The sequence below is a fragment of the Anopheles coluzzii genome, chromosome 2, assembly GCF_943734685.1.
Source record: "Anopheles coluzzii chromosome 2, AcolN3, whole genome shotgun sequence".
Taxonomy (NCBI): domain Eukaryota; kingdom Metazoa; phylum Arthropoda; class Insecta; order Diptera; family Culicidae; genus Anopheles; species Anopheles coluzzii.
In genome coordinates this window covers 69770001-69792276 of record NC_064670.1, presented here as the reverse complement: position 1 = coordinate 69792276, position 22276 = coordinate 69770001, and the positions used below count along the sequence as shown (strand labels likewise).

The 22276-nt window shown below is 42.0% G+C and overlaps 2 protein-coding genes across 3 annotated transcripts in view; both read right to left on the bottom strand.

The window, feature by feature from the left end:
• Nucleotides 1-313: 313 nt before the first annotated feature.
• On the bottom strand, nt 314-1454 carry LOC125908342 (uncharacterized). The gene is made up of 2 exons (XM_049611050.1): nt 596-1454; nt 314-432 (listed from the first exon to the last, which is right to left on the bottom strand). Exons 1-2 carry the CDS (start codon nt 1452-1454, stop codon nt 314-316), a joined length of 978 nt encoding a protein of 325 aa, XP_049467007.1.
• Nucleotides 1455-2443: 989 nt separating this feature from the next.
• Nucleotides 2444-22276, bottom strand: part of LOC120948642 (uncharacterized protein K02A2.6) — a 112409-nt gene continuing 92576 nt past the window's right edge. The window contains exon 2 of one of the 2 annotated variants that reach the window (XM_049605565.1): nt 2444-12744. In XM_049605565.1, the coding sequence (XP_049461522.1) occupies nt 3390-5207 (1818 nt within the window). In that variant the 5' untranslated portion in view covers nt 5208-12744 and the 3' untranslated portion in view covers nt 2444-3389. The remainder of the gene's footprint in view (nt 12745-22276) is intronic. The other variant, XM_049605567.1, reaches the window with a different exon arrangement.

The following is a 22276-nucleotide window of genomic DNA, read 5'->3' as shown; positions in this document are numbered from 1 at the left end:
CCGAAAAGATGAATTAAATCAGCCCCGAACAATGACACATCCGCTTTTGACACGCGAATTGTCGCTTGCTTGGTGGTATTATAAATGCTCACGTTCGCTTCAAACTCACCTTGAAGGCCGAAAATTTCGCCAGTAGCTGCTTTCGCTCTTACCTTGGGTGGGTTGAGGTGAGGCTTACCCAACTGCTTCCATAGTTGCTGGTTAATGACAGTGATGTCCGATCCGGTGTCTAGTTGTAGTCGAGCTGGCTTCTCTCCGATGAGTATGCTAACAAATTTTCGCTTCTGCTGCACGCTGCACACGTTGACACGTACTACTCGCGATGACACTGCACGGCGATGATCGAATCGCGGTCGTCCTCTGCGCCGTTGTGACGAGTTGCAGAAACCCTCTCGATGTCCTGTACGTCCACAATCCCGGCACTTGTTGGTTCTGTAGGTGCAGTCACGGGTCCAATGCAGGGCACCACAAAGCCAGCACGGGGTGCGGGGTTTGGAGGCTTCGTTTCGGGGTGCTGGTTTGGGGTAGCGCTCGTTGTTGGTGTTTCGTTGCCACTGGCGGTTGTTTCTGGCTTGCACTGCCTGTACTCGCTCACTAGTGTCCGTAGCGATCATAGCGCTATCAGCTTTTACACGCACTAAACGTTGACAATCTGCTGCTAGCTGCTCTAGGGTGGCATTCTTCCTGTCTTCAATGGCGGCTAACAGTTTCATTCTTATGTCCTGTACGCTTTCGTCCTTTAATCCGCATACGAGGATGAGGCACTTAAAATCTTCCTCCGTCATCGAAGAAAATTCTGCATCGACGCACGCTTTATTAACTCGACAGGTAAATGCTAGCAGATCCTCGGTGCGCGTTTTGGTAATATTAAGACACTTGAAGCGTTTGCTTAACACCGACTCCATTTTGCCGAACAGGACGGTAAGCTTTTCCACCATTTCGTTGAAGCTGAAATCTCGCGGTGCACGCGGCAAAATAAAATTACTAAACCGGGCGTGTTCAGCGGTTCCAAGCTTACGTCCCAGGAGTCGAACCTTGGCGGCGTCATCCAAGCGAGAAGCATCCTCACGAAACAAATCTACATACCGCGTGTACCATGATTCGAAGGTTACTCCCGCTTCTGGATCGTACCGGAACTCACTAATATTACCGGCGAGGGCTTCCAGTATCAACTCCGGGTTGCTCGGTTTTGGCACAAATTGCAGATCGGGGGTCGGTGGCTGCTGCTGCTGTTGTTGTTGCACGAGCTGCGATAACAGTTGCTGTTGCTGTGCCATTTGCTGCTGCTGTTGGGCCAATTGCTTTTGTAAAAGCTGCAGCGTTTGCTGCAGCGTCGATGAATCCGATGGCGTGTGCTGCGGTGGCTGGGGGTGAATGAACCCTGTGTTCAGGACCCCATTTTGTGAGAGACGACGTTGCTCCTCGATGATCGGCGTCTCTTCTGGGCTGGACATTCTGCGGCGTTTCCCTACTTGTCGTTGACCGTTTCCACTTAAACTCGTCGCCACTTTTATGTTGTTGTTGACTTATACTTTATTTTAACAAACATATATATAAAAACGATCAAATGATAAAAGGAAAAGGAATACGGTGCCGCGCGCGCTAGCCACGTCTATTGCTGGTGCAGATAAAATCCCGAGTGTTCGTTACATCGCAGGATCCCCGATCGTAATGGATCACGAGAGAGAGAGAGAAAAAGACGACTATATTCGCTACACATCGAATGCTGTCAGTTCCCGGAAAGCATCGAGTGTGCGAAGAGGCTGCAGTCTCGGCGGACTGCAACATCTATCGGCTTCATTGCGTGTACGACTGAATATACGATACGCAGAACGACGCATTCTTTCTAACCTTTTAAGGTATCTAGTGCACCATGGTTGTGAATTTGTAAATATTTGTTTAGGTACGAATTGTTGAATGCTGTTTGACACTGCTGACGATAAGTATTCAGAAGCAGCTTCTACCTCCATGTTTTGAAGTCTATTCCAATCAGTGTCCCTCAACGCTTGCATTATGCTAACAAAATCAGCTCTGGCAAAATTATAAGCAGATACAGCACAAGGCAAGACTATGCCGGAATTATCGTCTGAACTAGTGTGGGAATACTGGAGCGTGATTTCCAATGGTGGATGGTGGTCAGCAACCGGAACAATCGCAACATGGGAGACATAGACTGAGTGCATAGGCACGCTATTTTCAAGCTCATTTGAGACGAACACAAGATCCAATTGTCTTCCTAGATCATTTACTATGCCACTAATTTGTTTTAAGCAATGATAATTTATCAAATCCAAAAAGCGATTTTGGCCAGGCACAGATGACGCGGTTTCATAGTGCCTATCGACAGCACGCCAGGCGATCATTGGTTGGTTGAAGTCACCCAATAGACAAATCGTATCGTTGTCGTTCATAGAAGCACTCACACTATCAAGAGCATCGTCGAAAGCAGTCATAATTGACAAATATTTAACTTGAAGGCAATAGGATTTTAACCCAGCAGTGTTCAATACACGTTATATTGGTGTGCACAGGAAGGCATTTGAGACGTTTGGAAACAGCGATCAGGACACCACCACCAATCTGTCTGACACTATTATTAGCATTTCTATCGCTTCTATAGATAGCGTATTTGTCACAGATTACCTGCTGCGATAGTATTCAAGCCATGTTTCTGTGAGAACAATTATATCATGATCAAGCTCACTAGAAGCAATGTAAACATCCTCAAGTTTAGTGCGTAGTCCATGAACGTTTCGGTAATATATGGTAAGGTCCTTATTATGCGGGTTTAGTGTTTGACCATTGTTTACAATAGTGGTCTCTGCGCGTGTCGATACAGTTGAATGTGGTAATATAGTTGTGTTTTGGTAATATATGGTGGTCCTTATTATGCGGGTTTAGTGTTTGACCATTGTTTATGTTATGTTCCTTTCTTTCTATGCTATTATTACTCAGAGAGGTACACGCGTTTGTAACATAAACGAACATAAAACTGTATTAACATAAAAGACGTTCTAACGTAAAATAAACTAAGACTGTTTCCCGCCGTTCCCGTTCCGTGCGCTATCCTATATTGCCAGTTGCCAAGTGCCGGCGTGTTCGCCGGTCGACCCCGTTGACCGCGCAAACGATGACCCGGATGGATTGCACGCACACATCAACCGATGATCACTCACGCGCCAACGGTGAGTTACTAGTAGCAATCCATCCGGTCCAGGTTAGCTCACAACATCTCCCCCTGTTTAATAAAGACGATACCCTTCGAACCGACGCGGGAGCCTTCTATCTCTAGAAGATCGGCGTGGCGATCGTATCGGCTGCTGACGTCTTTGGACTGCCAAAGGGACTGGACTCAGGGACGGCTGTGCAGGGGATGTGTTGCTTTGCTGCTACGTTGGTGTAACAACCGTTTCCGCTGTTGCTCTGCCCATTAAAATGTCTAGCGGTAAACGACTTGGCTCTTCAGAATCATTGCTTGATTCACACACGCTAAGTGAATCACGCCTACGTAGCTGGTTTACGTGTCGACGATGTACCCGAAAATCACCCGTCTCCACTTCGTACATTACGCTGCCCAGCTCCCGTTTTACTCGTGCAGACACCCATTTCCACGAGTTCCGCACAAACAGCTTTGCATAAACGCGGTCACCACGCTGAAAACGTTTATGAACTAAAACTGCCGGTTCATCTCGTGCCGCAAGAGGAGGTTTTAGCAGTTCCAGAGCCGTTCGAACTTTTCGCCCAAGCATACCTTCCGCTGGCGATTGTTTATTCTCTAGCGCCGGATTGGGAGTCGTACGGTAGGTTTCTAAAAATATGTCAAGAGCTTCCTCACGAGTTGCTCCGCCTTCCTCAATCTTCCTTGTTGACCTCTTGAAAGTGTCTACGAAGCGCTCGGCCTGCCCGTTTGACTGGGGATGAAATGGCGCCGTTGTGATGTGCTGAATACCACGACTGCTGCAATACGCTGAAAATTCAGCACTGACGAATTGCGGCCCATTATCGCTGACCAGTGTTTCTGGGTATCCGAATCTCGCGAAAATGCTTCTTAGTACTGCGATGGTTGCTCTGGTTGTTGTTGTTCGCATTTTTACCACTTCTGGCCACTTCGTGTGCGCATCTACCGCTATCAAAAAGTAATCACCTTCGATCGGCCCGGCGAAATCGATGTGAATGCGCTGCCACGGCTTCTTTGTCCTCGGCCAGGACATCGGTATCTCGCGTGGCGAGGACTTTGACGCTATCGCGCAAGCATGGCATGTTTTAACATAGTCTACTACATCTCCGTCTATTGACGGCCAATAGATATAACTCCGAGCTATGGATTTCATCCTCTGGATTCCTGGGTGCCCTTTATGCAGCTGTTTTAGGCATCGCTGCTGAAGTTTGGTTGGGATTACCACCCTTTCCCCGAACAGAATGCAACCTCGGACCGTGGTGAGGGCCTCGCCTCTGTGGTAGAAGCAAGCCAATTCTGTAGCGTAGGTGATGTTTTGGGGCCACCCATCCATGATGTACTTGTAAACTTGTTGCAGCACCGGATCGGATGCCGTAGCCTTCGCAACGTCACTAAAATTGAGTGGAAATATATTAATAGAATTTAATGCTACGTATCTTACGTCATCTTCCAACTCAGCGCTTGCGATAATGTATTCCGGATCCGGTTTTGCGTGCTCATTAATCAGTCTCGAAAGCACGTCCGCATTGCCAAACTTCTCGGTCTGCACATACTCGATGCTGAAATCGTACATTTGCAACTGCAATGCAAATCGCTGCAATCTGTTGGCTGTGTACACCGGAATACCTTTGCTAGACCCAAAAATCCGTAGCAAAGGTCGATGGTCGGTCTGTAGTCGAAAATGGCGCCCAAACAGCATCTTGTGAAATTTCTTCACAGCAAAGATAATGGTCAATCCTTCGCGGTCGATCTGACTGTAGTTGGCTTCGGCCTTCGTGAGGGCTCTCGATGCATGCTGCACGACTTTCAGGGAGCCATCCATAAAACGATGGCTAATCGTCGCGCCTAGACCTATCGACGAAGCATCTGCAGACACAACTATTTCCGCATTTGGGTCGTAATGCGTGAGCAGCAAATCAGACGATAACAGCTCCTTAAACCTTTTGAAAGATTGCTCACACTTGTGCGTCCATACAAAATTTCTGTCGTTCTTCAGTAGTTCATCCAGCGGGTATCGGAGCTCTCGCATCTTCGGTAGGAATTTACCATAATAGTTCTTTTTTCTTCTTTCTTTCTTCTTTGGCTCAACAACCGATGTCGGTCAAGGCCTGCCTCTACCCACTTGTGGGCTTGGCTTTCAATGACTAATTGATTCCCCCCATAGCAGGATAGTCAGTCCTACGTATGGCGGCACGGTCTATTTGGGGATTGAACCCATGACGGGCATTTTGTTAAATCGTACGAGTTGACGACTGTACTACGAAACCGACCATAATAGTTCACGGCTCCTAAAAAGGACCGAACTTCGCTCACGTTTGTTGGTGCTGGCATTTTGCGTATAACGTCGACCTTCGCTGGGTTTGGCCTAAGACCCTGTCTATCGATCACAAAGCCCAGGTACTCAATCTGCATCATTTTAAATGAGCATTTTTCCGCACGGATTGTAAATCCGTAGTACTTTATACGACGGAAAAGATTGAGGAGGTTCTCATCATGCTCGCGTTCTGTTCTTCCGCCAACAACTACATCATCCATGTACCCAGAAGTACATTTCAATCCAGCGAGCATTGCATCGATTAGTTGTTGAAACGCGGCTGGGGCGATCTTTATGCCTGGCGGTAAACGATTATAGTGATACAATCCGCGATGCGTGTTAATAGTTAGAAGAGGATGATATTGCTCGTTTATCTCGACTTGCAGAAATGCATCGGACAAATCTGTCTTGCTGAAAAATTTGCATTGTGCCAATCTTGCAAATATATCGTCTGGCAGTGGGAGTGGATACTCATATGACTGGAGAGCAGCGTTCAGGCCAGTCGAATAATCTCCGCATATTCTTTTTCTGCCATTTTTCTTCCGCACCACTACGATTGGGGCTGCCCAGTCCGAATAGTTGACTGGGGTAATCATACCTAAGCCTTGCAAGCGATCGAGCTCTTTATCCACCGTTGCTTGCATCGCATATGCCACAGGGCGCTTCGGGCAAAACACCGAACGGTGATTTTCTTTTAGCTTTATCTGGATGTTTGCCTTGGTGCACAGTCCAGTGCCGCTAAACACCTCGGGGAATCGGCTCTCCCATTTTCCAGATTCAGCTTCGATTCTATTACAGAAATGATCCATCGGTACAGAACCAAGCTCAAATAGCTCTATTAAATCGGCTCCCAGAAGCTGCAAATCAGAAGCTATTACCCGTATTACGGCAACCCTCGCTATGTCCCCAATCGTTACCTGAGCACAGAATTCACCATCCAGCTGAAGGTGAGAACCAGACGCTGTTCTCGCATGGACTTCTACCGGTCTCAATGTTGGCTCATCAAGCTGCTGCCAAATTTTTCGTCCAATGACAGTTATATCGGAGCCGGTGTCTAGCTGTAGGCGAACCCTGTAGCGATTGATCAAAACATTAACAAATTTTCTTGCATGGCGCACGCTGTGTACATTCACGGTAACTGTACGTGTGTCCACCGGTGTATTTTTGTTCCACTTGTTGAACTTTCTCTTCTTTGGCCACCACTTCTTCCGCTGGTTACAAAATCCTTCGCGGTGGCCCGTTCTTCCGCAATCACAACACTTGTGTAGGGCATACGGGCACTCCCTGGCCCAGTGTGGATCGCCACACAACCAACAAGATCTGGGCGGCTTGCTTGTTCCCTCGAAATTCTTCGGCTGCTGATTCTGCTGCCCTTGCTGAAATCTACGCACCTGTGTTTGTTGTTTCTGTTGCTGCACTTTACTTCTACTTGCACTGTGTATCGCTAGGACTTTCTCCTCCGCCTGAGTAGCGATCATGGCGCTGTCCACCTTTAGACTGGAGATTCGCTCACACTCAGCGGAGAGTTGCTCCAACGTGACATCGGCTCTCTCCTCGATGTGGGAGAGCAATCTCGTCCTCACGTCTGCATCGGCATCGTCCTTCAAGCCGCACACCAGTATCAAGCACTTGAACTGCTCTTCGCTCATCGCCGACAGCTGAAAATTAACACAAGAGCGGTTAACGCGGCAGACAAACGACAACAGGTCTTCATTGCGTGATTTAATCAGCTGCAAGCATTTATATCGCTTGCTCACGAGGGTTAGAGAGAAATAGAGCGGTCAGCTTCTTAACCGTTTCATCAAACGGCACATCACGAGGGACACTTGGCAGTATGAAGCTGGCGTAGCGCGCGTATTCTGCAGGGCCCAGCTTGCGTACCAGCAAGCGCACTTTCGCTGCATCATCAAGACGAGAGGCATCTTGCGCGAAAAGATCCTCATATCGGGCAAACCACGTAGCAAAGGTGATATCCGACTCCGCCTCATAGCGGAATTCCATGATGCTGCCCGACAACGCTTCCATGATGAGTTCGGGATTGCCGGGGGCAACGGCCTGTGAGGGAACAGTCTGGCTCGGCTGTGATAGTGACTGTGGCTGTTGCAGCATACGCGAAATGAGCTGCTGCTGCTGCTCTATCTGTTTCTGCAGCTGCTGCATCTGCTGTTGCATTAGCTGCATCATCTGCATCATCATCGCCGAATCGGTGGTGGGCGCTGGAACTGCGGCTGGCGATGGCTGCGAAGCTGCATTCTGCGATGGCGGTTGCACCATCGACGCTTGCCCTTCGCTGGTGGGCGGCAAAAGATGCTGCGACGGGGCAAACGCACTCGCACGCAGCAGAGATGCTCTTCTCTGGTCCACTTCCATAGAGAAGTCCGGTGCACCATTTTCGCCGGTGTTCATCCTTCTACGCTTTGCTCGCGGTCGCGTAATTTTTTTTTATGAACAGCACTAAATTCGCACACAACTAATCACAAGCCTTTTTCTGTTTTTTTTTTACTCCTCGTCGCCACTGTTATGTTCCTTTCTTTCTATGCTATTATTACTCAGAGAGGTACACGCGTTTGTAACATAAACGAACATAAAACTGTATTAACATAAAAGACGTTCTAACGTAAAATAAACTAAGACTGTTTCCCGCCGTTCCCGTTCCGTGCGCTATCCTATATTGCCAGTTGCCAAGTGCCGGCGTGTTCGCCGGTCGACCCCGTTGACCGCGCAAACGATGACCCGGATGGATTGCACGCACACATCAACCGATGATCACTCACGCGCCAACGGTGAGTTACTAGTAGCAATCCATCCGGTCCAGGTTAGCTCACAACAGTTTACAATAGTGGTCTCTGCGTGCGTCGATACAGTTGAATGTGGAACGAAATGAAATGGTAGTTGTGCATAGCACTGAGTCGCGGAATATTTAACACCACAACATTCATTAGGTTGTTTAATTCTAGTACCGGGTAGATCAAAGTTGTGTTCAGGCATTCTGGAGGTTGTTCGTCCATGATTGGCATACCGGTAACAGGTGTGTAATTTGTTTGTGAAGGCATAACAAAACTCGGTAGAGCTTTGGAGTTTTTTCGATCGACAAATTCCTGGATCGGAAGGCCACTTGGCCAAGTTGCTGGATTCAGTGCTTTAGTACGGAGCGATGCTGGTATTAGCACTTTAAATGATAAGAAGGTAACTGTAGATAGGTCAGAGTCCTTACGCCACAAACAATTGTAACGGTACTTTATTTATTTATTATTATCTTTTTCTTCCGCGTATGCTTCTTTGTGCCGTTTTCCTGTCCTACACTTCCCTCGAATTCTAAATCTTGAACACTTCTCCATTTTTTCAGTCTATCCACCGCATACGTGGTCTGCAATGGTAGTTGTGTCCAGTGCTGCAAAATGTCACTGTCAATGTCACAAAAAAATCTGACTGAAACAAAATCTATATCAGCGTCACGTACTCAATTGTGATAATCAGAGATGATACTCAGAACGGTTGGTGTGACCAAAACATGCTCATGACATGTTTGTGACCATCGCTTCGCCAATCACTACGTCACGACTTTTTTTGCTGTGATCAGTTTTGCAAAATGTCACTGACATAGTCATGACAAATTCCGACCGCAACAAAATCATCTCATCGTCACAAGCTCTACTGTAATGATCAGAGGCAAGCCTCAAATAGTTGGTGCGACCATCACATGCTTGGTGACATTGTGTGCAACCAACTCTTGGTCAGTCACTCGGTCGCGTCATTTTCAGTCGGTGATCATCGCGATTATCACGGGAGATATGCGGTGCGTGCGAGTGGTTCGAAGAAACAAAATGAGCATGTTTTCTCGCTCTGTTTGACCCGACAGGTAGTCAAAACAGATAGAGGGAGAAAGCATGCTCATTTGGTTGCTAGAGCCCACGCGCCGAGTATATTCCAAGAATGTCGTGATTATCGCCGACAACAATGTCGTGACCAAGTGAGTGACCAAAAGTTGGGTGCTAAACTAAATGTCACCAAGCATGTGATTGATTCTCCAACTGTTTGAGTATAGTCACTGATCATCTCAGTTGTGTACATCATGAGTGTTGATGACTGAAACAGTGGCATTTGGCAGCACTGTTCACAGAAAAAAAATCACGATTATACTTGCGCCGGCATTAAGCTAAGCTTGTCAGTCAGAGTATCGCGTTTAACTCAAGCACTCGCATGTCATGTTCGGCATGTCATGATGCACTTTCATAGAGTATCAGCAATGAGCATCAAGCTACCACGGATATGTTCATTGTTTTCGTTGGTGAAAATCTCGTGATACTTATGACATTTTGCAGCACTGGTTATGTCCTTTGTCTCCTGGTATGTCCTCGATAACATATCTGTCGTTAGCTAGCACTGCCACTACCCAATAGGGTCCTTTGTATCGTGTCTCTAGTTTACGGCTCTCGCCCGTGGCCAATATATCCCTCTCTACCAACACCATATCACCTACATTGTACCTGCTGGGTGCCCCTCGCCGTTTGTCGAAACCTATTTTTTGCTTTTGTTGTTCTCTGTCTATCTCCTCCACGGCTTTAAGTTTTCTCTCTTCTATGTTTTGTATTTTATTATCGTCCTCGTCGTGGAGAACTAAAGCTATGATATTACGATGCATATCCCTGGGGTGGTACGATAACACCAAGCTACTTGGGCTCTGTTTTGTAGTGGCGCTTCTGCTATTATTTACCGCCCATTGTATTTGCGATAATTTCTCATCCCATCTTCGATTTTCTTCTTCTACCATGCACCGGAGAGCCGTCAGTATAGTTCTGTTGTACCGTTCTACCTGCCCGTTTGCTCGTGGAGATCCTACTGCTACCCGAATGTTTTGGCTATTATTTGCTTCACAATACTCCTCAAACGTTTTAGATGTAAATGCTGTGCCCCGGTCCGTAATAATTCTACTTGGTGTTCCGAATATTGCTGACACCTCTTCTAAGAATCGTATTACCGGTGCTGTTTTGGTCGAGCTTACTGCTTTGAGTATTACAAACTTTGAGAATCCGCACACCATGGCTAATATATACTGGTTCCCTCTTGCTGATTTTACAAATGGCCCTAAATGGTCTATGTGTAACGTATGGAATGGTATCGGTTCCTTAGGTATCGGGTGCATGTAGCCTTCTGGCCGTCCAGTCTTTTTTTTATTGTATGCGCAATTTGGACACGCTTCCATGTATCCCTCTACGTACTTTCTCATCTTAGGAAACTAAAACTTTTCCCGTAAACTTTCCAAAACCCGATCGGTTCCAAAATGACCCATTTCGTCATGAAATGCTCTCACTATCCTCCATTGCACCCTAACTGGTACGACCCACTTATTCGCTCGTGCTACCTTCCGCATTAATCTATGCCCTTCTATATTATAATTGTCGTATCTGTTTTTCAGCATTGGTTGTCGCAGGTTTTTGTAATGTTTTCAATATTCCTGCTAGTTTATCATCCTGTTGCTGCATGGTTGCTAAGAAGTCTTCGGTATCTATGTCGATAGCTAATATTTTTTCTGCGACTATGGTCTCTTCTCTCTCTTGCTCTACTGCTCCTCTGCTAAGTGCATCTACGTGAGCCATTTTGTTACCACCTCTATGCTCGATAACAAAATCATATTCATATTCATATATCATTTTTAAGAACCATCTTGCAATCCTAGGGTTCATCTCGCGTTTAGTGTAGGTATCTTTAACCGCGCTTGTTGTTTATCAACAGCGGTTCTAGTTTGACAGCTGCGTTGTGGTGAAGTAAGAGAGAGGGACAGGTAGCACAGGCGAAGCAAACACGGGCAAAATAGAGAGAGTAGGAATGGTTCATCCCGAAGGAGCTTCGCGTGCAACGGATGAACCTGCGCAAGTTAAGTGGAATGACCGCAATAGGGTTTGCGCGAAGTTTTAAAACGGGCACGAAGACGAAAATCGACCTCTTTCTACCATCGCGCCAAGAGAAGCAAGTTCAGTGATTTTTTTAATACAGTTAAAGTGAATTAAGAAAACTGAAGTTTCAACTTTTATTTCGCGAAATAAAGAGCTTTGTTGCTGGACGCAATAGCGCTACAATCCGTTTTTACCACAAATGGACGGCCTAGCAGATATTGTCGGAATCGTTCTATACTGGCTACCACTGCTAGTATTTCCAAATCGTAGCTGTGGTAACTGCTCTCTGACTCTGTCGTTTTCCGACTGAAAAAACTGATGGGTCGCCATCTTACCCCACTTCTGCTTAACAGTATCCCAGCTAAACCTTCCTTCGATTCGTCTGTATGTAACTCAATGTCTGCGTTCCTGTTATAAAACGCTAATAAGTGTCTTTCTGTAAGCTTCGCCTTTAACGCTTGACACGCTTCCTCTTCTTGTCGCCCCCATTTGAAATCCACACCTTTTTTTGTTAAACTGTGTATTGGTCTGGCAATTATACTAAATTTCTCTAAAAATCTCCTGAAGTAGCCCGCCAGGCCTAGGAATCGTTGGACCTCCTTGCTATCACATGGTGTTGGAAATTCCTTAACCGCTAGGCATTTAGCTTCTCCTGGTTTAACCCCGTCTTTTGATAACTCTACTCCTAGAAACTCCACTTTTGACATTAAAAATTTACTCTTTTTCAGGTTAATTGTAAATCCGTGTTCTTTAACTGCCTATAATAAATTTTCCAGTACCTTGATTGCCTCTTGCTCGGTCTTAGCTCCTATTAATATGTCGTCCACATACGCTACTACATTTTTTTGCTTCAAGCCCTTGATCATCTTATCTATAGCACGTTGGAACACTGCTCCACTATTTACTAGTCCAAACGGCATTTTTTTGAAGTGGAAATGTCCATCAGGCGTAAAGAACGCCGTCCTTTCCCTGCTAGATTCTGCTACAGGAACCTGATAATAACCCGAATACAGGTCTAAACTAATGAATACTTTTGCGCCTTCTAACGTATTTAAGCATCTATCTATTTCCGGTGGTGGGTATTGATCTTTTACCGTCTTCTGGTTTAGCGCTCTATAGTCAATAGCCATACGCCACTTGCCATCTTTTTTCTTAACTAGCACGATTGGACTGTTATATGCCGATACCGAGGGTTCTATTATGTCGTTCTCTAGCGGCTCTTATACGATTTCGTGGACCACGTTTTCTTATGCGTAAGGCAGTTTTCTGGTGTAGAGACCTTGGCCGCTACGATATAGACCGTCGATGACAGCTGATAACGGCGGCCGTATCCGTACAGGTGGCTAAAGAACACGAACCTTGAAATAGGAGAGGAAGTGAGAGAAAGATCATCGTGAGAATGGAGAGAGGACAAGGTTGACGATCGAAGGAGCAAACGGGTGATGGCGGTAAAAAGATGAAGGAGATTTTGGTGTCGGTGCTTGGCTAGATCGGAAGTGTAGTTAATTGAAATAAAAGTTCTGGTGTTGGGGAGCATAAAATTTAGCATTTTATTTCTAATAAATAGTTCTAACCGTTTCATCTGGTGACAGCGGTATAGCGCAAAATTTAGCGCATATAACGTCATTTCTGGCTGGTGTTCTTAATCCGGGTAATTTGGTAACGGTAAATATTTTAGTGATAAGTGGCGCAGGGAAAACCCAGCGTCATAGTGGTAATTATAGCTAGTGAATTAATTTTAATATACATATATTTAGTGGCCTAATAGTAAAGTGCATAGTTATTAAAATATTTTGAAAAAGTTATAGTGTCCGAAAAAAAACCTTTATTTAGTGATTTTTTTTATTAATCATAGTCACATATTTTTTTCGTACATACAGTATCGGACAGAAAGATAGGGCATTGGTTTTTTAACGCACCGTGCACCCGTTGGGTCAAGTTTATGTGTGGTTTGTATGTGCTTGTGTGTGTGTGTATGTGTGTGTATGTGTGTGTATGTGTGTTTGTGTGTGTGTGTGTGTGTGTGTGTGTATGTGTGTGTGCATGTGTGTGTGTGTGTGGATGTATGTTTGAATGTGTATTGATGTGTGTGTTTGTTTCACAAGTAGGTCGTTTCGGATAGATTTGTAAGTAGTTTTTTTGTGTTTTGGGTTAGGTTTTTGGTGTGATAAGCAGGACCACCGCCCTCGCGATCAGTGTGTTTTCGATGTATTAACAATGTTACGGTCTTCTTTCGCCGTGGTCTTCTGAGGACGTCCGGTTGACTTGCGCGTTTCGGTTGTCCAAACGCGTTTCAGTTGTCTAAGCACGTTTCGGTTGTCCGAAGCGCGTTTGCCACAAAAGTGCGCGATCGTTCCATTACGAACTCGATCCTTTTGCGCTTAATGCCAGCAGCAGCCATTCGCTTTTTCATATGGCGCTGATGATCGGTACAACGTTTACCTCGACCCATTGTTACTAACATTGCTTGCTTGGACCGTCAAGAACGCACTGGTTAAAAACTTGGACACGGCTGATCCCGTGCTCTGCCTGCGTTCTACTTCTATACGCGATGAATTACATCGTTTTGGAGCAGCAAAAACATCGCATGGATAAAAACTATCAACGAGTACGCGAGTAAGCGTCTTCCCTTCAAAATCGAGAAAAGAATACTGCCGCGCTCATGAAACAAAACGCCCATTGAAAAGAATAACTGCGCGCCAGCTCAATGCACGCACAAAGTTTACCATTCGCACACAACGTGCAACGCAGAGATGCACGAAGGCCTTTCAATGGCGTGCACTGGAGAAACACCTGTGAGGGAATGCCGAGTTCATTGCTATTGTGCGCGTGTCCATTTCGCACCGGTGTCGCATTCACATTCATGAAACAGCACACCTGCGTTTTCGTCCGAGGAACAAGCGCTGCTGTCGATGCAAACTTTAGTTTTTATCCAAGTGTAAACGCACAATGTTTCACATGATAACACACATAATAAGAATAATTTCAACGCAATATGACATCATGGCAAGCTATGTTTTTCAGACACAAACCCGCGCACTTGCTAATACACATTAAAAAGCACACTCTCTTTCTACTACTACACACACACATGCACAAACACACACATACACACACACACACACACACTCACACACATACACACACACACATACACACATACACACACACAAACACAAGTAACGTGGCAAAACAAGTGCACGGTGCATTGAAAAAAAGGGTCCTATCTTAATGTCCGATACTGTATAACATATAAGGTAATGAACAACAAAGTTCTGGCTCTTAGGAACAGAACTGTTCAAATTAACACCGAAAATATAACAAATATTCGTATCACCCAGACTGCAAATCATTTAAATTCAACAACAATTAGTGAAGCGTGTTTAACTAAAAATTTTAGCTTCAAAGAACGCCTTCAAATACTTAAAGCAGAGCTTCTTAATCAAAGCGCGGAACTTGATAGAGCAATAAACGGAACGCATAATAGCATGGCTTACGAGTTTCCCATGAAACAGGCAATGCTTTGCATTCCTGAATTTAACGGAGATGCAAGAGATCTGGATGGTTTTTTGTATCAGATCGAATATTTTGCAAATCAGATTCCGGAAGGAGAGGCTAAAGAGGATTTGATTCGTACAGTTATGTTTAAGTTAAAAGGAAAAGCAGCTGGTTTTTTAATCGTAGTTTGGAAAATACGTGGGAAAAGGTGAAGATGAAATTGATTAGACAATTTGGAGAAAAATTTGACATCGAAGCCATTTTTCAACAAGTTGAGACGCTTCATCAAGGGGTCAATGAACCCTTCCCCGAATACAAAGAAAGGGTGTTAACACTAAAAGAGCAAATCATCAACAATGACATAAATAACACGGAAGATTCATACGCGATGAAAAATTTAAAAATTCACTTTTTGACCGGTTTAAGGAAGCCAGAATTGCAAACACTCGCGAGAACAAACAAACATTTACATTTTAATGAGCTGTTAGAATATCTCCAGGAAGAGGTAGTTCAAATAGAACACATCCGAAAAATAGAAGAATGATTAAATCGTACAATGATTTCCGAAACAAACGATACCATAAACAATGCTCTTTTCACCAATTCAATCCACAATAGTGTTGATAACGGAAGCTCATCCATCCCACATGTCCAAAATCGCGGTATTACTAGAAACTAGAAGTATGTAGATTTTCGGAATAATAGTAGAACACGCTGCGATAATTATATTAATAGCACTCAATTGTCAGACCCGAATCATTTTGGGCTACCACAACAAAACAGCACTACATACAATCCTAACATTACTAACAACACCAACAATTTTTCACGGCCAAAAAGATTTCCAACACCGTATAGAAGCTATGCTGCACAACATATTCCAATACAAAACAATTATTCACAATATACTCCAACACAAAACAATCATCCACAAGGGCCTTCTCAATACAACCATTTTAGAAATACATATAATCCACTCCAATCATATAACAGTACAAATAAAAAAAAAACTACAACACGGAACACTAGTCGGTCTAAATAAAAATTCTAGTGTTCCCATCGTTAAAACTGATTTGTTCTACCTTAGGGCAGAAGAAGCACAAACAATCGAAAGGGATCCGATAACAAATAGTGAATACATACACAATTATGAATCAGTAGATATAGCATTCACTAAGGAAGGTATACTGATGGTTAAAATTTTATCAGAAAATGAAAAGAAAAAAAGATTAATTATCTAATTGATTCGGGAGCATGTTCGAATGCATTGAGTTGGGAATTAGCAAAAGAGCTTGGGTGTTCTACAATAGATTATCAGGATAAAGTAACGTTTTCAAGTTTTAACGGAACATTATCCAACACTGTGGGTTCAATTTTTATAAATTTATACGATGGAAAATCGTTGTATCGAAAAAAAATTTATGTTATAAGAACACTTGGTGTTCCTGGAATAATTGGGGCAGAATTTTTAATAAAATATACTGGTAATGTTGGGGAAAACTTTCGAACAATAAATTTAAAGCAACCATCAGGTGAAAATATAGAGGAAACAGAACAAAAATGGGAACAGAATACAAATACTGTTATCGAAGATAATAATACTACACCACAAGATAATTTTGAACTTCTCCCAAATATTGAGAAGCAACTTACAGATTGTGATTTAATTGAAACAAGCAAAAGCACTCCAATGGTGGGCTCAGAACGATTTGGGGAATTAATGAAACAAATCAATATCGATCATAGTTCAATAGTTCAATGGCAACGGATTAAAAAAAAATTTCATTGAGTATAAGGATATATTTTACTTGCCGGGAGATAAACTTACATATACCCAAGCGGCAACGCATGAAATTGAAACAAGCTCTAACATCCCCATTTATAAAAGGCAGTACAGATTCCCTGCATTATTAAATAATATCATGGAAGAGCATATAGAGGAAATGCTGAAACAAAAAATTATAACCCCTAGCAAATGCCCATGGAATGCACCCGTGATGTGCATACCAAAGAAATCTGATAGTGAAGGGGCACGAAAATATCGTATTGTTGTTGACTTTCGTGCGTTAAATTTAATAACAAAACCATTTATATACCCTATTCCGAAGATAGATGATATTATGGACAATATTGGAAACAGTAAATTGTTTTCAACAATTGATTTGAAATCGGGTTTTTTTTTCAAATTCCCATAGCACACAATAACGCTGCAAAGACTGCATTTTCAACGTCTAAGGGGGCTGTTGGTATTAGTGTATCAACGCAAGCTGGTAAATGTAATGTTGTATCTGTCTATAATCCTGGATCCAATTCAGACTGCGATAGTTTTAGACGAGACATTATAGCTCTATGCAATATTCCAGGAAAATTTATTATTTGTGGAGACTTTAACGCGCGGCACCAGCTGTGGAATTGTGTAAAGTCAAATAGGATGGGAAAAACCCTTTTTGAAGAAGTACAAAAAGGCAATTTTTCAATTTATCATCCGCAGAGCCCAACTTATTATCCGTGTGATAATGTGATAATGATTATCCTAAGCGCTCACCATCTACCCTTGATCTTGCTATTACAAACATTCACCATGATTTTTCTGCATTTCAAACTATCACGAATTTTGACTCCGATCATCTTCCAGTTGGTTTTGAAGTTAGTACATCAACAATATATGTCCGTAATCATCAAAGCGTTCCGGATTACCAACACGCAAATTGGAAAGAGTTTAGAAAATTCGTTGATAGTAAGTTACATGTTACTAATACAAATTTGCAAATAATAACAGATCATGCACAAATTGATTTATTAATTGAACACTTTACCAACTTAATAAGTAATGCACATGACTTATCGGTCCCATTAAAAACACCTGACCACTATAAAATAATCCTTCCCGACATAATTTTAAATAAAATTAAACAAAGAAACTTGATCAGAAAATAATGGCAGAGAAATAGAAGGTGTTTATATCTTAAATCTTGGTACAACGCCTTAGCTAATGAAATCAAGAACGACATAAAAAAACTCGCAACACTGCATGGCAGAGTGATTTATCCAAAATGAACAAAGGCAAAAACAATGATAGACTCTGGAAATTCGTAAAAATAATGAAATCCGATTGTAAAATTATCCCTCCCTTAAGATCCAATGATAAAGCATATTTAACTGACAAAGAAAAATGTGAAGCTATCAAAACAAATTTTGAAAAAGCGCATAACATCACCCATTCACAAAAAAGTTCAATAGAAAATCAAGTGAACCAAACAGTGCATGCTTTTAAAGCCCGGCAACTCTTGGTACCAAATACAGACCCAACTCTATTTTGCAAGCCCAAACAAATTCAAACCATGATCAAAAAACTAAAAACAAAAAAATCTACCGGTTGTGATAAAATCAACAACCGCTGTTTAAAACAACTTTCTAAGAAGGCAATTATCTACCTATCATTTATATTTAATTGCTGCTACAAATTAAACTATTTTCCTAATGCCTGGAAAACTGCAAAAATAGTCCCAATTAAAAAACCCCATACAGATCCTAGTAATCCAGCAAACTATAGGCCAATAAGCTTACTAAGCGGCTTATCAAAAAATTATGAAAAACTTATAGGTAAACGCATCTTAACACATGTTCAAAACAATAACATCATTCCACCATATCAATTTGGATTCCAAAAAGGTCTTTCAACCACAGATCAATTGAACCGATTAACCAAAACAGTTAAAGTGCAACGATGCCTAAAGAAATCAACAGGATTAGTACTTCTCGATCTAGAAAAAGCCTACAACACCGTGTGGCACCAGGGTCTAATTTATAAGCTTATTCAATTAAAATTTCCTCCCAAAGATATTCTCTTGATTGAATCCTTTCTCTTAAACAGAAAGTGTATAATTCAAGTGTCATCAACATACTCAGAGCCATACACCCCCCCTACCGGTTTACCACAGGGTAGCGTTTTGTCACCTCGCTTGTTCAACCTTTTCATATCGGATATTCCCTCAATGAAATCAGCAAAACGTTTTGCTTTTGCTGACGATTTTTCTATGTCGTCCTCAGCCCGTTTCCCTAGGACTATATTACAAAACTTAAGTCATGGCATTAAAAAATACGTTGGTTATTGCACTAAATGGAAACTAAAACTAAATGAAAATAAAACAGAGGCTATTTACTTTACCCGTTTCACAAGTGCCAGGAAAAAAACCTAATACAAACCTAAAAATAAACAACTTGGAAATTGCATGGAGCAACAATGTAAAGTACCTAGGTATAAATCTTGATAAAAGGCTAACCTTCAAATACCACACTGAGCAAAAACAAATAAAAAAAGCAATGAAAGTATTGTACTGTTTTATAAACAGCAAATCAAAACTTAGCAGAAAGAACCAGTTTTTACTCTATAAAACAATCATTAGACCAATTATTGTGTACGCATCCCCAGTGTGGGGAAACTGTGCTAATTCTCATATAAAAAAGGTGCAAATATTTCAGAATAAATGTCTAAAACGGATCCTTAATTCACCTCCTTGGCATAGAACAACAGATGTACACAGACTAGCAAATTTACCAAGTTTGTTTGAATACATAAAAAATACTATGGCTAAATATAATGACAGACAACTAAAACTAAGGGAAACACAATGAACTACTTTAGACGTATATAAAATAAGTTAGGATAAGTATTAATTAGAGAATATTTAAATACCTGAGAACGTACAATAATTCGTTAGTTACGTAAGAAGGAAAATTAAAAATAATACAAAAATAAACAGGTACCAGGGTTTTTTGTCAATTTTTCCCAAAGGTTGGATCATCCTCCATAATCATCCCATAATAATAATTTTAAAAAGGCATAGCACAAGAAAGGAAATAGCTAGTATTGAGTTAAGGTGCGAATAATGGAATTAAGCGACCAGAACCAATGTAATGAATTGTGAAGAAAATTAAGTTTATGTATAAATAAATACTACTACTACAACGTCTAAGGGACACTATGAATTTTTACGAATGCCAATGGGTCTCAAAAATAGCCCATCAACATTCCAAACACTAATGAACACAGTCCTATACTCAATTCAGCATGTCAAAGCGTTTGTCTATCTAGATGATATTGTGGTGTTTGGCGAAACGGTAGAGGAGCATAATTTTAATTTAATTAAAGTTCTTAAAGCACTAATGCAATACAATCTTAAAATTGAACCATTAAAATGCAAACTTCTTCATACAAAAATTAATTATTTGGGCCATACTATGAATGAACAAGGAATTAAGCCAACACAAGGAAATGTGAAAGTTATATTAGATATGCCAACACCAAAAAGTATAAAGGAATTACGATCATTTTTGGGAACAATTAACTTTTATGGTAAATTTATCCCTAGCGTGTCTGAAATCAGGAAACCATTACACGAACTACTGAAAAAAAAATAAAAATTTCGTTTGGGATGAGCACTGTGAAAAGGCATTTGAAAAATTAAAACAATTTCTAGTTTCAGAGCCTTTGCTGGTACGACCAAATTATAAAGATACCTTTGTCATTACAACCGATGTTAGTGATTATGCTCTTGGAGCAGTATTATCCAATGATACAACGATAGACAGACCAATTGCATATGCTAGTAAATCCTTTGTAGGAGCGGAAAAACGGTACCATCCTATTGAAAGGGAACTTTTGGCTATTAGTATCGATTTGGAGGCTCAAAGAAAACTCTCCGATACTATCAAGGTTAAGATTACGACTCCAAGGGGTGGAATGCGAAATTCGCTACAAAAAGGGAAAGGAAAATGTAGTCGCTGATTTTTTATCAAGGCTACCAGAACATAATCGGAACGAAATACAAGAAATACAAGCAAACAAGACAGTAGCCGTAGTTACACGCCAACAAAGTAAACAAATATTAGGGTCACAAAATAACAAAAAAGAGAATAATGTACAAGAAGATGTAGTGAAAGACGAACAAGAAGATCACTGGGAAAATTTGTTAAAAATACATTGGGATGGGGATCTAAATGACAAGGAAATGCAGAAAAGAACAGCTAGATAAGATTAAACAAACAGTTAAAACCAAATTTAAAAATTACAGCTCAGATCTGAGCAGGATTGAAATCGAAAGAAGCGAAGTCAATACCGTGCTTCAAGAATTTCATGATGCCCCTTTAGGAGGACATGTATGGGTAAGAAGAATGAAGAAAAGGATCAAGGAGTTGTTCTTTTGGAGAGGAATGGATAGTGACATTGAAGGTGTAGCATATCTGCTATACAGAACATATTGTAATACACACTATCAGCTATAAACACATTGTAACACACTTTGGAAAGCCAAACCACACCATTGTAACACATTCATTATAACACATTCAGTAAATCAGATCATACCATAGCACCGCAACCGGAAGAGTTCAGGCCGTACATTCAAACAAATAACAGATGTGACACACATATCAAAAATAACCGAAACGCACAACATAAGCAGGAACAGCATGTAACCCAAAGCAGGAACAGTATATGCATTAAACCCAAAACAGGAACTTAGTGACAAGAACCATCGTTCTTGCCAACAAAAGACAAACGTAACTAGCTGAGTGAAAACAATAACTTTCAAACATACAACCCGGAACCAAATGTGAGAAACCCTTAACTTCTTTTGAGTATAAATAAAACCAACTCCGATCATGGCAGGTCAGATTCGTTCGGACTGTCAGGATAGGACTATGCCCATCCTACATCTATCGACTTCTCATTTAAAGAGTTTAGTTATATCCCCCTACCCAAGGTAAGGCCTCTAAACTCCAATGTTTCCAGTAAGGGAAACCTCCTAAAGGTTTCTATGATCGCCTGGACGATCAAGTGTCGAAAAGTCCGCTCGAACGAAGTTTTAATCCACCTCGGCTCATGTCAGTAAAAACTGACCTACCGCGTCGGTACTGGAGGTGCAGTTGTACGATCATCACATTACATGGCGACCTTAGCTATCATCCGAATATATTACATGGCGACCGTGACCTTAATCTGCAATCGATAGGCAGAAGTTTAAGCAAAATTATTTCAAGTAAAATGTGATACGTACAACGGTAACGTAAAGCTTAAGTGTCGTGTGACGAACCAAAAGTATTGTGACCATAACCGGCATTCGACGGAAAGTGAAAAAAGTGTCAAATGTGCATTTTTTTATTACGGAACATTCATCAACGCAGCTGCCGCAAGTAACCCATATATAAACAAAAACAATAACGATGAAAGAACAGCTACAAGCAAGTCCCGTACAGTGCAGAATGAAAAATAAAAACATTTAGTGCAGTGTAAGTGCGAAATGAATGTTTAATTGATGAACAAACATTAACCGTACACAGTGTTGTGAGAACCTACCTAAATGTGTAAAAACGTATTAACGCTTATGCGAT